At 41.1% G+C, this 15,372-nt stretch overlaps 1 protein-coding gene across 2 annotated transcripts in view; it reads left to right on the top strand.

The window, feature by feature from the left end:
- The window catches only part of gstcd (glutathione S-transferase, C-terminal domain containing), a 269,292-nt gene that overhangs the window by 15,814 nt on the left and 238,106 nt on the right, over nucleotides 1–15,372 (top strand). For both annotated transcript variants that reach the window (XR_004565227.1, XM_034188250.1), the window contains exons 2-3: nucleotides 2,871–3,311; nucleotides 13,735–14,001. Coding sequence is in view for 1 of the 2 variants with exons in the window: in XM_034188250.1 (XP_034044141.1) it covers nucleotides 2,871–3,311; nucleotides 13,735–14,001 (708 nt within the window). In the remaining variant the exon portion in view is untranslated. The remainder of the gene's footprint in view (nucleotides 1–2,870; nucleotides 3,312–13,734; nucleotides 14,002–15,372) is intronic.

Genomic DNA, 15,372 nt, shown 5'->3' with positions numbered 1-15,372 from the left:
ATTCCAAGTACTGCTCACTACACCCACAGCCTTAAAAATAGGAGAAAGACAAACGTGGATACATTTAACACATTGTAAGAAAATGATCTCTGTAAACCCACTGTAAGTACGGAAAGTGAGCAAGTCTGATAATAGTGTGTGGCTCTGGTGTTAAGATCCAGGGCAGACACGAAAATCAGCAGAAGAAATTACAAGCCACTGACAAGAAACTTAGGACACTGACTTTAGGGAGATCCTGACTATGTCGCGCCATACACCATTATGGATGAAAACAGCATTGTGCTGCTGGGCATTAGTGTTAGGAGCCATAACAGTCACTATATGGGGAATGCACGTGTGGACACCATTAATGAAAAAGGGAATTGACTATGGGGAAGTAGAGAACATCAAAACCAGAACAGACGAAACTACAAGTGGAAATTCAATCCGCCGCATTAAACGATATGTGGTTACCTCAAAGGGAGTAACCTGCTACAATCATGGGAGGCAGATACTATGCGGACTAAATCCTTGTGAAGACCAGGAAACATCCTACCAATGGTTTTATGCCTGTTACACCACGCCCAGAATTTATTATGTTGTACAGATACCCTTTTTGGCCCTCAGACAAGATAGCTGGATTGGTGATCCTGGACAATGGCTGGCTTATGATTTCTACATGACTACAGGTTTTCCCCGTGCCAGTCATTGGTGGGGAAATACCTTTCTAACGAATGGCTACCCGTCCGCCTGGCCACAAAACTCCTATGGGTGGACAGACGAAGCGTATAGTTGGAAAAATATCATATCAAACCTAACAGTCAGCGGCCGCTCCAAAACAGTGACATTCACAATAAACTCGTTAAAATTCCCGATAAGCAGACCAATCGAACGGATATGTCACACGTTTGCACTGTGTGCATACAAAGCGGGGTATGATCCTTGCTGGAAGATTGTGCTATGCCCAAAGACACCAAATACAAATGCCTCAAGAGACACCACGAATCAAACAATACTGGGTGACCTTCTCCCCGGACCGGGGTCTGTAAGAGCCAAGCAGACCTGCTTGCATAAAGGGCCTCTGTCAGCAGATGATTGGTTTTTGGTAACTACGGGAATTAGCGGACAAAATAACAATTGGCTCCTGATGGCGGAGCAAGCAGTAAAATCCACAAAACAGGATTGCGTAGTATGTATGGGGCCCCGACCAATTTTACAGGTGATTCCAGCAGCGATATCGGACGACTGCCTATTGGTGATAATGAAAAATACAACAATACACCGAAACCACAATTGTTCAGTATAGGACCACATTTACCCCGTTGCGGCTGCGGTAAAAAACAAACCAATATTCTCAGAAAAGGTAGCTTTGGGAAATTTCTCCCGTATCAAACTGCCCGGAACAGGGAAACCACTGGGAAATCTGAACGAGACTAAGTGGTGTAGTCGAATAATACAGATAAACGGTTCATTTGTACCAGTCAGCCGAAGTGACATGTGGTGGTGGTGTGGAGATAATAGAATTTTTGACAGATTGCCTAGGAATGTGTCAGGCTACTGTGCTTTAGTGTCCCTACTCCTCCCAGTAAAAGCCATTCCCATTTTAGCCAAGGAGTTGCTGACGCACCTAAAGTCTGTGGTGCCTGAATCGCATAGGAAAGTAAGTTTTGAGAAGAAGCAAAGGCAAGGCCTTCCCGTGCCCTCCGGGGTGGCGAAAGGGAACGCACTTCTCAGAATCGTTGATTACTACCCTGTGATTGTAACAACACCAGTGGATTAGGACCCTGTAGGGGCAAAACCATCACTGGTCTAAAACGTTCTGAAAACACAAAATGGGAAAATCTAACAGTAAAAATGAGAGACCTAAGTCCCGGGACGATCTAAAAACAAAAGATTGGATATACATGAATAAAATTGATCCAAATTCAACAAAACACTTAGATAAGTGGATAAAAGATCATGGATTTGATGGACGCCTGCAGAAAGAGTCATTAACTAAACTAAAGAACAGTATTGAGAAAAAGTGTGGAACAAGTGAAAAAAAGAAAGAAAAAGAAGGTCAAGGTGAAATTGTAGCATGGGAAAGAGAAGTTGAGAAACGAAAGAAGGGCCTTAGAGAAGCAAAGGAAAGACAGAAAGAAACAGTAAATGATAAGAAGGAGCAGGGGAACGTGATGTTTCACAAACAAGAAGATAATGAGACAGGGCCTGCGGCTCCAAAAGTAGAAATGGTAGTAAAATTGGATACTACAAAACACAGTCAGCCAGGAGCTGAAATAAAGGAGAATAAACTCTATCCAGATTTACCACAGGGACAACCCCCATCATATGTAGACCCTACACAACACGTCATGAGAACACGATCCAAAACACCAAAAGATGAAGAAAATCAACCTGGACCATCAGCCCCACCGGCTGATCAGGAACCAGGTGGATCAGGAGTCTATCCAATGATTCATGTGGCAAATCCACATACGTCAGGACCAAAAACTATTCTTGTGTACCGAACTTGGACACAAGCAGACGTTAAGGCAGCTGTGGAAGGTGTAACTCCCCCACGAGAAGATGTAGCCCAGTACATTATTGACATAACCGCTTTGGTTAAATCCTACAATCTTAGAGGGGATGAAGTTCAACAAGTCATATTGGGATCCTGCAGAGGCAGACCACACTCCATTAGCCCATGATAGTCAGGAATTGGAAGACCGATTGGCCGCACTACTGCTGAGAATTAAGCATCCATTTTTTTTAGTTTTTAGATTTTTTTGTTTTTTTAACAAAAAATCATGATTTAAATCATACCAGCCCTGCTTTTATCACTACTGAATTGTTTTCAAATGTGACATTTTGTCCTTATAACCTGTTTCTTCTTCTTCTTTTTTCACTCCCAGGTGAGCAAATGGACCAAACTGTGTGAAATTGACATCCCTTCTGCTGTTGAAGAACATCTGAAAAATCCCACAAATGAACACCTGCAGGTGCCTCTGTCCATCCTCCAATTAGAGCAGAGGCTGAGAGAGCCTGTCAAAGTCCACAATGATGACAAAATACGGAGACAGAAACTCAGACAACAGAGACTAAATGAAAAGACAGGACAAGGAAATAAGGAATCTGAGTCCCAGTCTGGACACTCATCAGAGGACAGTGAAGGACTTGAGCTCAGAACTGCTCTGGCAAAACTAGATTCAGTTCTGATTTTGACCACCAGGGAGAACTCTGAGATCAGGAAAGTGAAGACCACAGACCTGCCTCCACTGGAGCATATTTTTGCTGAAGGGCTCTACTTCACGTTGACTGATGTGGTCCTGCTGCCATGTATATATCACTACCTGGTAAGACGCTTATTGATTGTAATTAATTTTAGTGGCCCAGAAGATGGACTAGCGATGAACCCTTTTGCTTTTAAATGAATACTCTTACTGGGTTGAATCCTTGAATGTATTCCTCATGCACATGTAGTTTCTGAGTCAGTACCGTTAAGATCTTTCATGAGCGGCATCCTTACTTTACAGTAAAATGTTCAGCATGGATTTGTAGAACAGTCGGGTACAACTGTGCAAGGCTCATTGGGATAAAACCGAGCAGTGGTGACCAGGAGACATAGGCTTTGGAAATGCAAAAAAAAAAAAAAACCCAAACAATCTCATTTCAAGTTAAATTTAACTTTAACAACCAAATATATGATGAGACAAACATATGTTATACTAAATCCTTGTATACTGTTATGAAGTTTACAATGTAACTACTGTTAAACAGAAGAAAACTTTTTATTTTTCCTGATTTAGTACATTTTTGTCTTGCTCTTACTGACCCTTTTAACTTGCACCTTGCTTGCCTACCTCCCATGCATGCAGCTAAATTCATACAGTTTTCTTTTTCAGTTGGGTTGTTTGGAGGCAACACCATGTTATATGAGATTTGGAATGAAACCGTTGTGAAATGAACAGGAAAAACACTGGTTTACTTCTCTGATTCAGTACAAATTACATCTGTGCACAAACTGCCTGTCTCGCTCAGTGAGGAGCGCAGGTGGTGGTTTTGGGGGGGATCCATCATCAGTCCAGCAGGCTCAGAATGCAAGCAGCCTTCATATCCTCCAGACCTTGAGTTTGTAAATGAAATACACTGACAAGCTTATTCCAAGTGATGTGTAAATTCAAAGCTTGTATGTTGACCTTCCTTTGAAGGGTCATAAATGAATCTGGATGGAGGACCATGGGCTAATATACAAATAATGAATGTTTATGAGTTCAGTGGTATGAATACAGTGGTATAGTGAATGGTATGAAGGTTAGGTGGATTGGAAGTTTTAAAATTTGTCCGTAGGTGTGCATGCGGGTGTGAATGTGTTTGTTTGTCTATATATGGCCCTGCGACAGACTGGCGTCCTGTCCAGGGTGTACCCTGCCTCACGCCCTGTGACTGCTGGGATAGGCTCCAGCCCCCCCGTGACCCTTAATTGGATGGTTAACAATGAGTAAATGTGTGTGGTATGAATATTTCATGAGGTGAAAGATGGAATGTTCCATTCAACAAGGCGCAGCCAAGTTGAATGGAACATTCCAGCTTTTACGGAATTCATTATTACATTCATTATTTGTTTTATATAATGACGAAATAGATCCTTGTCGTTTGATATTTTATTAATTTATAAACGGAAAAGGGACTTACATTTTGGTATTCGTCATTGGTGCTATGATGTCAACAGTCCAACACAAACTTTAAATTGGTGTTGTGAAAGTGTAGTGACACGGACCCACAACAGGGGGCGCAAATGAACGGACAATAGAAGGAGTCAAATTTGAACACTTTACTGTTGTGAATGCCACAACCACACACAGCAGATTATAGAATGATACAAAGTCAGTGGATAAAGGTGTCGTGTGGGCAGGCTCGACGATAGGAGACGTCCGTCTAAAGAAGAACCGGAACCACACGATTTCCTCCGCCACCGAACCCGAAGGATACTGGAGCCGCCAGGTCCTGAATCCCCCAGGTGGCCACCGTCTCCGCGTGTCGGATCTGGTACTGCTGGCGAAGAGCAAAGACAGTCAAGTGTGGGTGTGTGTACACCCAGTAACAACAACGGTGGGAATTCCACCTCCACCTCAAATCACACACTCGTGCAGCTCCTGTTTCAGCACTTATCTGGAAAGAGTGAGAGGCGAAGACGTCGGCACTCTCACAAACCACCAATCAGCGGACAAGGCTCCACAGGAAAGAGGCTGCAAAAAGAGTTCAGACTAAGATACAGTTTAGTTTATGACTGAGAATATTACCTCCTTAGAAGAACAATATCTTGGCGACGTGGTGGAGGTGTCATCCTGCTTTTATCTGGGGTGAAGTGCAGATGATCGGTGACAGCTGTCATAGTTGATGAGTGACAGCTGTCACCTCGGCTGTTCCTGTGAGGCGGCAGCGCCCTCTCGTGCCTGAAGCCCGCACTTCAGGCAGGGCGCCCTCTGGTGGTGGGCCAGCAGTACCTCCTCTTCTGGCGGCCCACACAACAATTGGAGTCCAAATTGTTCCCAGTCAACTTGCAAAAACAGTTACATGGTTCCGAAATAATTATGACAATGTAGTACGTGATGCTGTGCGTTGACTTTGTGTACTTCCAAAAAAAGTTTGTGTGCTTTCTCAGTCCAGCGAAAAATCGTGTCATCCTCTTCATCCTAACAGCTCTTCGTTCTTCCAGACAGCTTACGGTGTAGTGGATTTGTTTTGTGTGTGTGTGTGTTAGAAGAATTAGCACCATCAGTTAGCTTGTTCAAATCCTCGTCTGTCAGCAAAACAAACTCCGCCATGTTTAGTTAAACACTGCACCCACTAGTGTGTGCGTGGGAGGTGGTCGCAGCGTACAATGGTACAAAAAGTATGGAACCAAATTTGCTTGGTAAATGCAACGTAACACGAATGGGATGAATAATCCATGTCACGTGACATGCAAAGCACTAATCAAATGACAAGGATCCACTCAGCTCTTATATAAAAGTAAATGTTGATGTTACGTGTATTGCATGATGCATGCATACAATTACATTATAATTGTACATTTTCTGTTTTATCGAAAATGTATGCTCTAAACCTGAAACAAAATGTGAAAATAATGAATATACTGCTGTTTAATATGCGGAACAGAAATGTGTAACTTTGCAGATTAGGGAATACAGGATAAATGTGGTCCAATGGCCTCAGGTTAGGAAGCCTTAGTTTACAGAGACGGAGCAAGAGAAAGAAGTGTGGTTCGGTTGTAAAAATCTATCCTGCAGGGTTTTATGGATTGATTTCTCTGATTTAGTACATTTCTGTGCGTTAACACCCGCGCTCTCTCTCTCTCTCTCTCTCTCTCTCTCTCTCTCTCTCTCTCTCTCTCTCTCTCTCGCTCCCTGTTTCTGTTGCTATGACCATATTATTTGAGTTTTATAATGTAGCTGCTATGAAAATAATGGTTTGTTTCTCTAATAATGTGCATTTCTGTGCTTAAACTCTCAGTCTAACTGACCGGCAAGCACAGCTGCAAATAATCCATCATCAGTCCAGCGGCCACTAACCAGCAGGTGCTACACACATCTGTGGGATATTACATAGACAAAACAAAGTTTGGTTTTTCAATTAATCTGGTGCATCAACTTTCACTAGATGCAAAAAGGTTTTTCCTCATCATATATGTTGTTTTTTTATGATGGCTGAGTGGATCCATGTCATTTGATTGGTGCTTTCTATGTCACATGACATGGATTATTCGTTCCATTTACTGTGCAAATTTGGTTCCATACGTTTTGTACCATATGTACCATTGTGAACCTTGCCCACGCACACACTAGTGGGGGCGGCGTTTAGCTAAACATGGCAGAGTTTGTTTTGATGATGGACGATGATTTGAACGAGGTAATTGACTGTGTTAATTCTTCTAACACAAAAAAAAAAACAAAAACTGACGTGATTTTTCACTGGACTGAGGAAGTACACAAATTTTTCTTTTTTTTTTTTTTTTTGAAGTATCAGTCATCAGAATTATTTTTGAACTATCTAACTGTTTTTTCCAACTTGACTGAGAACAATTTGGACTCCAGTTTTGGACTCCAATTTAATTTTGGACTGTGGACGTCAAAGCACCAGTGACGTATACCAAAATGTAAGCCCCTTTTCTGTTGTTACCTCTGCCAAGGAGGTTATGTTTTCGGTCGCGTCCGTTTGTTTGTTGGTTGGTTGGTTTGTTAGCAGGATTACTCAAAAAATCCTCAACGGATTTCAATGAAATTTTTACCAGGGGTGTGTCTTGGCCAGTGTTGCCACAGTTACTTTGATAAAGTAATCCAATTACTGATTACTGATTACTTCTTGAAAAAGTAACAGTTACTTTACTGATTACTCAATTGGAAAAGTAACTAAGTTAGATTACTAGTTACTTTTTAGTTACTTTCTCCAGCTGCCGACAACAACCCTCTGCCACCTCAACATAACAATGATACTTGTTTTGCCAAAACTCACTTTATAGTCACCCTTTCTTGACTTCAATGAAAATAAATACTTGTTTTATAAAAAGTAAAATAAAGACCTCTTTCTTGACCTCATATTTAACTGTTGACAGCACTGTAACAGTAAAACTTGCAATTTCTAACCTACATTGTTTATAAATGTAACTATTAAATTCTTAACATTTAAAATCTCTCTAAACATTTTACTTGTCGAAATTATTATTATTATAAGTAGTATTAGTAGTTGTAGTAAAAAACGGCTTCATCTAGGGGTGTTGTGGGGGTGGGAGCACATCCCTGCCCCACGCCCCCATTCCATCTGGATTCGCCCCTGCTTTCGCGTTTGAGCACAAAGAATGGATAACATTTATTTATGCAGCAAACATGACCAGATTTACAGGTAAGAAAGTTTTATTGCGTTTTCACATCATGTGGTCCTCAGAAAGAGAGTTTAGGTGCATTTGAGTGGAAAATAGTGTTAGTTGTTGACGCGTCGCGGAGGATCAGCTGTTTTTAGCAGCAGATACTGAGCGGCTCAGCTCAGAATTCTAAATAAAGGAGAAAAAAGCATAAAAATGTCTTTGTAAAGCTCAGTGCAGGTGTGCTGTTGTTGCCTTTAAGGTGAGGACGAGTTGTAGCTGCTGCAAAAAACCGTGGATGAAAAGCTCACAGCTTGCTTAAAGTGGCCAGTTCAGTCGAACCCCGACCCCCTGCCCACGGACCAAGTTTAATGCTGCTATCGACCCACAATGTAAAAATAATAGTAACGCACAGTGACTTGGAGAAGTAACTTTAATCTGATTACTTTTTTGGAAAGATTAACGTGTTAGATTGCTCGTTACTAAAAAAAGTGGTCAGATTAGAGTAACGCGTTACTAAGTAATGCTTTACCGGCATCACTGGTCTTGGCCTAACTTAGAAGTCATTAAATTTTGGTAATGATCCGGATCCAGTAATTTTTTTAAGGATTCTTTATCATTGCAGGATAGGGCCAAATTCAACATTTTTGCATCTAACTTCATGAAGACGGGTCACAAAGGTTGAACAAAAATTAAGTTACGACACAACAATAATTTAGCATTTGTTTCTCCTCATTGAATAAACTTGTTATTAGAAAATAAAAAAAAACTTGTGTAGTTCAAGCAGTTTCTCTTTATAAATACATTTGCTGAAGATCTAAGGGTTTAACCCTCTGGGGCCGACGCCGTCATATACGACGGCTGAGACCAAGCCTTACTAAATTATAAATAACTTTTTAATGATATGAGATAGAAACTTATATATACGAGGTATCTTATAAAACTAACCGGCAGTTTTATAAAAAAAAAACACTATATGGATTTGAATGACATTACACCAATCATGCTTGAACCCTCGTGCGCATGCGTGAGTTTTTTCATGCGTGTCGGTGACGTCATTTCCCTGTGGGCAGGCCTTGAGTGAGATGTGGTTCAGCCCTCTCGGCTGAATTCCTTTGTTTGAGACGCTGCTCGAGACGGTGCGCGTTGCTTTATCAAACTTTTTTCAGGACCTGTGAGGGATATCCGAGTGGACACTATTTGAGAAATTCAGCTGGTTTTCTGTGAAAAGTTTAACGGCTGATGAGAGATTATGGGGTGTTTCTGTCGCTTTAGGGACTTCCCACGGAGCGGGACGTCGCGCAGCGCTCCCAGGTGACGTTGTCTGGCTGTTTCGAGCTGAAAACATCCTAATTTAAGGCTCTGTTGACCCAGGACGTCGTCAGAGAACAGAGAAGATTCAGAAGAGGCCGGCATGAGGAGTTTATGCGGACATTCCACTGTTAAAGGTCATTTTGTAATGAAAGAACGTGCGCACAAATTCGCAGAGTCGTTTCCGTGACGACGCCGCAAATCTGTGTGCGCCGCGACAGGAAAAACACCTCCATGTTGAAAACCATTTGTAAAATTCAGGCGGCTTTTGATGGCTTTCAACAAGTGAGTAACTGAGAAACTGTTTAACAGTTGGGCATGTTCGAACTTGCCCGTTAAGTTTTCCAACGGAGGTGTTTTTCCTGTCACGACCCCCCGCGGTTGGGTGCGGCCCGACATGCGACTCTGCCCGCACGTTCTTTCATTACAAAATGACCTTTAACAGTGGAATGTCCACATAAACTCCTCATGCCGACTTCTTCTAAAAGTTCTCTGTTCTCTGACGACTTACTGGGTGAACAGAGCCTGAAATGTGGAAGTTTTCAACTTGAAAGAGCGAGATGACGCTGCCTCGGAGCGCAGATCGCCATCAGGCGCTGTGGGTCGTCCTTAAAGCGACACTACCAGACCAGAATCTCTCATCAGCCGTTAAAATTTTCAACGAAAACCAGCTGAATTTATCAAATGGTGTCCACTCAGTTGTGCCTTACAGTTTTTGAAAAACTTTTTATCAAACAAAGCAGCAGTCTCTGAGCCATTCTTAAACACTGAAAAAATCGACGAGAGGGTGGGCGACTCCTCACTCAAAGACTGCCCACAGGCGAATGACGTAACCGACAGGTGTGAAAAAACTCTTGCATGCCCACGAGGGTTCAAGCATGTCTGATGTAATCACATGTGATTCAAATCCATATGGTTTTTGAAAAAAGGTTGGATACTTTTCTAATAGACCTTGTGTATATATATATATATATATATATATATATATATATATATATATATATATATATATATATATATATATATATATATGTGTGTTTTTTTTTTTTTTGCTGAAAAGTTAACTCCGCGGACTTTTGAGCCACCGTCCACTATCTTTGTACTCGTTTGTACTTGTGATGACGTGAGCAATGTGAGTGTCCAATCGGAATTGGTTCACCGTCACAAGGTTTTCCAAAATCTAATCGTAGGGCAGATTCACCTCACGTGACACACCAAAGATTGTTTTTAGGAGTGATGTGTTACTAGTTTATTATAGTTTACTGTGTGTTTTGAATAAATGTGTGTGGAAAATTATTTTCTGCTTTACTTTTCTTTTCTTATTTCTGATTGTAAACCTTTATTACACTTACAAAACACAACTATAGCATATATATTTTGAAAGTACAGGTTGTCCTGAAAAAAAGAGACATAAAACTTGATTGTGGGATGCAGGGAGAGCTGTTAACAGCAATAATAAAACATTTATGCCAGGTGAGTGAACTGTCCAAAAAAATGCCCTCGGGCCCCAGAGGGTTAACCATTGAATCTGAAACATGATGGTAGATGCGTGAAACGATGTGGAATAAGTCTGTTTGCCAAAGGGTATTCCATGTGACATCAGTGACCCTATGGCCTTGGCGGAGGTTTGCGCTCTTTGGGTGCTTCTAGTTTATAAATTAATATAATATCAAATGATAAGGATCTATTTTAGCCTTTATACAACCCCTGGCAGAAATTATGGAATCACCGGCCTCGGAGGATGTTCATTCAGTTATTTAATTTTGTAGAAAAAAGCAGATCACAGACATGACACAAAACTAAAGTCATTTCAAATGGCAACTTTCTGGCTTTAAGTAACACTATAAGAAATCAGGAAAAAAAATTGTGGCAGTCAGTAACGGTTACTTTTTTAGACCAAGCAGAGGGAAAAAAATATGGAATCACTCAATTCTGAGGAAAAAAATTATGGAATCATGAATAACAAAAGAACTCTCCAACACATCACTAGTATTTTGTTGCACCACCTCTGGCTTTTATAACAGCTTGCAGTCTCTGAGGCATGGACTTAATGAGTGACAAACAGTACTCTTCATCAATCTGGCTCCAACTTTCTCTGATTGCTGTTGCCAGATCAGCTTTGCAGGTTGGAGCCTTGTCATGGACCATTTTCTTCAACTTCCACCAAAGATTTTCAATTGGATTAAGATCCGGACTATTTGCAGGCCATGACATTGACCCTATGTGTCTTTTTGCAAGGAATGTTTTCACAGTTTTGCTCTATGGCAAGATGCATTATCATCTTGAAAAATGATTTCATCATCCCCAAACATCCTTTCAATTGATGGGATAAGAAAAGTGTCCAAAATATCAACGTAAACTTGTGTATTTATTGATGATGTAATGACAGCCATCTCCCCAGTGCCTTTACCTGACATGCAGCCCCATATCATCAATGACTGTGGAAATTTACATGTTCTCTTCAGGCAGTCATCTTTATAAATCTCATTGGAACGGCACCAAACAAAAGTTTCAGCATCATCACCTTGCCCAATGCAGATTCGAGATTCATCACTGAATATGACTTTCATCCAGTCATCCACAGTCCACAATTGCTTTTTCTTAGCCCATTGTAACCTTGTTTTTTTTCTGTTTAGGTGGTAATGATGGCTTTCGTTTAGCTTTTCTGTATGTAAATCCCATTTAATTTAGGCGGTTTCTTACAGTTCGGTTACAGACGTTGACTCCAGTTTCCTCCCATTCGTTCCTCATTTGTTTTGTTCTGCATTTTCAATTTTTGAGACATATTGCTTTAAGTTTTCTGTCTTGACGCTTTGATGTCTTCCTTGGTCTACCAGTATGTTTGCCTTTAACAACATTCCCATGTTGTTTGTATTTGGTCCAGAGTTTAGACACAGCTGACTGTAAACAAGCAACATCTTTTGCAACATTGCGTGATGATTTACCCTCTTTTAAGAGTTTGATAATCCTCTCCTTTGTTTCAATTGACATCTCTCGTGTTGGAGCCATGATTCATGTCAGTCCACTTGGTGCAACAGCTCTCCAAGGTGTGATCACTCCTTTTTAGATGCAGACTAATGAGCAGATCTGATTTGATGCAGGTGTTAGTTTTGGGGATGAAAATTTACAGGGTGATTCCATAATTTATTCCTCAGAATTGAGTGAGTCCATATTTTTTTCCCCTCTGCTTGGTCTAAAAAAGTAACCGTTACTGACTGCCACAATTATTTTTCCCGATTTCTTATAGTGTTTCTTAAAGCCAGAAAGTTGCCATTTAAAATGACTTTAGTTTTGTGTCATGTCTGTGATCTGCTTTTTTTCTACAATATTAAACAACTGAGTGAACATCCTCCGAGGCTGGTGATTCCATAATTATTGCAAGGGGTTGTATAAAACAAATAATGAATGTTTTTGCATTTTTTTCAATGGAACAAATATTTAATTCGGTGAAAGCTGGAACTTACCATTCAACTTTGCCGAGTTGAATGGTAAGTTGGTGGCTTACAAGTTGACAACACTTTGTGTTTTTGCGCTATCGTTAATAAACTGATGACAATGTACTCATTCATTCATTCTTCTGTTCACTCAGTGCATTTTAACGCATGCATACAAAAGCTCTTCCAAAGCCATGATTTGAGTTTGATATCACTTTATGTAGGTGTTACTACTACAAGATCCTCATATTGTTCACTCAGTTATTTCCGTCTTTATTCCGACGATCAATCCAATACTGTACGGGAGTACGGCTTTGACACTTTAATCAGGCTGAGTTGGAAGCCCACCCTGATCTTTTTCAGATCCATACAAGCAGAATCTTGTGTTGCTGCATGAAACTTGGCACGTGTTGCTTCTCTCAGAGGTGGTCTACGAGCACCTGGCAAAGGGGTGATAAGACTTTGGGAGGATATCTATTCAAATGCAGCAAGAGTGAAATTCATCTCACTAACTTTGGGAACATTTTCTCCTTTCGGCAGACCAAAAATTACAGCGTTTTTCTTCTTTAACACATAAAATCTTTAACTTCATTATCTGAATGTTAATTACACATAATGAATGCAAATTCTACAAGGAAAACTGGTCGCAAGGATTGGACAGAGTTGAATGGAGACATGAATGTTTAGATCATTCCATATTGTTGTTGAAGAAGAATGCTGCACTATGAGGTAGTGACGGGCTTCTCCTCCCCCATTTCACCCGTCAGACGTTTCCACATATTTCTTGACTGTGGGAATAAACTGAAGTTCTCACAATGAGGCTTTTAGTAGTCAGCTGTGCTCCACTGGTTTCCAGTTTCACACTCAGCCTGGCATGTCTCCTCTTAACGGCCATCAGTCACCACCAAGAATCCATTCCACTCCGCCCAGTTGTCATCCTGCGGGCTGTCCCCTCGCTCTCTCTCTTCCCTCGTTCACACATAGTTGCACACGGTGATGCTGCTTCTCTAATCATGTGTCCGTGTCTGTCATCGCGGTTTTATTTTTCTGATGGCCCTCGCGTGTGCTTGTCCTGAATTCTGATGGAACCCTGAAAATGTTTGACAAGCTGAGTATTTAATGAGTATTTTGTTTTTCCATTTTTAAATCTTATCCGTCTTTTGTCTTTGGTAGAATTCCATCCAAAGCCATGCTGCCAGCACCCTAAACCAGCTTCCCCACCTGTTGCGCTGGTACAGCCAAGTCCAGGAGGTACCTGGGGTCCGTCGGGCTGCTGAGGCTTGCGGGATGACGCTTTCACGACCTCAGGCTCCTCTTTCCATCCCCCCAGGATTGTCAGCAAAGGCTGATCTCAGCGAACAAGTGGAGCAGGAACAGCTGGAGATGACCACACAGCTGCCTTTTGTTGGTGGCCCAAGACCAACGATGACTAAACTTAAAGTAAAATAATATTTCTTTACATTTTATTTAATCATGCTTGATTTTGCACATTGCGTAATTCAAGCAGAATTGCTTTGAGCAGAGATGCAAACCCACATCTGAAGCTCTGCTGTTAATAACATTACAACATTCACTGAGAACATGCCCCAGTTTCTATATGTGTTCTGTTACGAAGAGATTGTTGATTGCAAAGGCTCGTATTAAAGAAAAGATCAAATTAATTATATCAAGCAGAGAAAACCCTTTCAGCAGCATTTGACAGTTACTGGCCTCCTTCAGATGTTCTGCTCCCATTCAAACGTTTGCTGGCCACTTTTTGAAAAGTGTTTTTGCACCTTTTTTGTTGAATGCCATGAATGCTCCATGCATGTTTTCTTACTATCAAAACACTGCCCAAAAATTTCATATACATATACGTACAACCCAAATTCCAGTGAAGTTGGGACGTTGTGTAAAATGTAAATAAAAACAGAATACAATGATTTGCAAATCCTCTTCAACCTATATTCAATTGAATACACCACAAAGACAAGATATTTAATGTTCAAACTGATAAACTTTATTGTTTTTGTGCAAATATTTGCTCATTTTGAAATGGATGCCTGCAACACATTTCAAAAAAGCTGGGACAGTGGTATGTTATGTACCACTGTGTTACATCACCTTTCCTTCTGACAACACTCAATAAGTGTTTGAGAACTGAAGACACTAATTGTTGAAGCTTTGTAGGTGGAATTCTTTCCCATTCTTGCTTGATGTACGACTGCAGTTGTTCAAAAGTCTTGGGTTTCCGTTGTCATATTTTGCGCTTCATAATGCGCCACACGTTTTCAATGGGTGACAGGTCTGGACTGGAGGCAGGCCAGTCTAGTACCCGAACTCTTTTACTATGAAGCCATGCTGTTGTAACACGTGCAGAATGTGGCTTGGCATTGTCTTGCTGAAATAAGCAGGGACGTCCCTGAAAAAGACGTTGCTTGGATGGCAGCATATGTTGCTCCAAAACCCGGATGTCCCTTTCAGTATTGATGGTGCCATCACAGATGTGTAAGTTGCCCATGCCATGGGCACTAACACACCCCCATACCATCACAGATGCTGGCTTTTGAACTTTATGCTGGTAACAATCTGGATGGTCTTTTTCCTCTTTTGTCCGGAGGACACAACATCCATGATTTCCAAAAACAATTTGAAATGTGGACTCATCAGACCACAGTACACTTTTCCACTTTGCATCTGTCCATTTCAAATGAGCTTGGCCCAGAGAAGGCGGCGGCGTTTCTGGATGTTGTTGATGTATGGCTTTCGCTTTGCATGGTAGAGTTTTAATTTGCGCTTGTAGATGTACCGATGAACTGTGTTAACTGACAA

The sequence above is a fragment of the Thalassophryne amazonica genome, chromosome 15, assembly GCF_902500255.1.
Source record: "Thalassophryne amazonica chromosome 15, fThaAma1.1, whole genome shotgun sequence".
Taxonomy (NCBI): domain Eukaryota; kingdom Metazoa; phylum Chordata; class Actinopteri; order Batrachoidiformes; family Batrachoididae; genus Thalassophryne; species Thalassophryne amazonica.
Note: the sequence above shows the minus strand (reverse complement) of the source record. Positions and strands in the feature narration are given on the sequence as shown.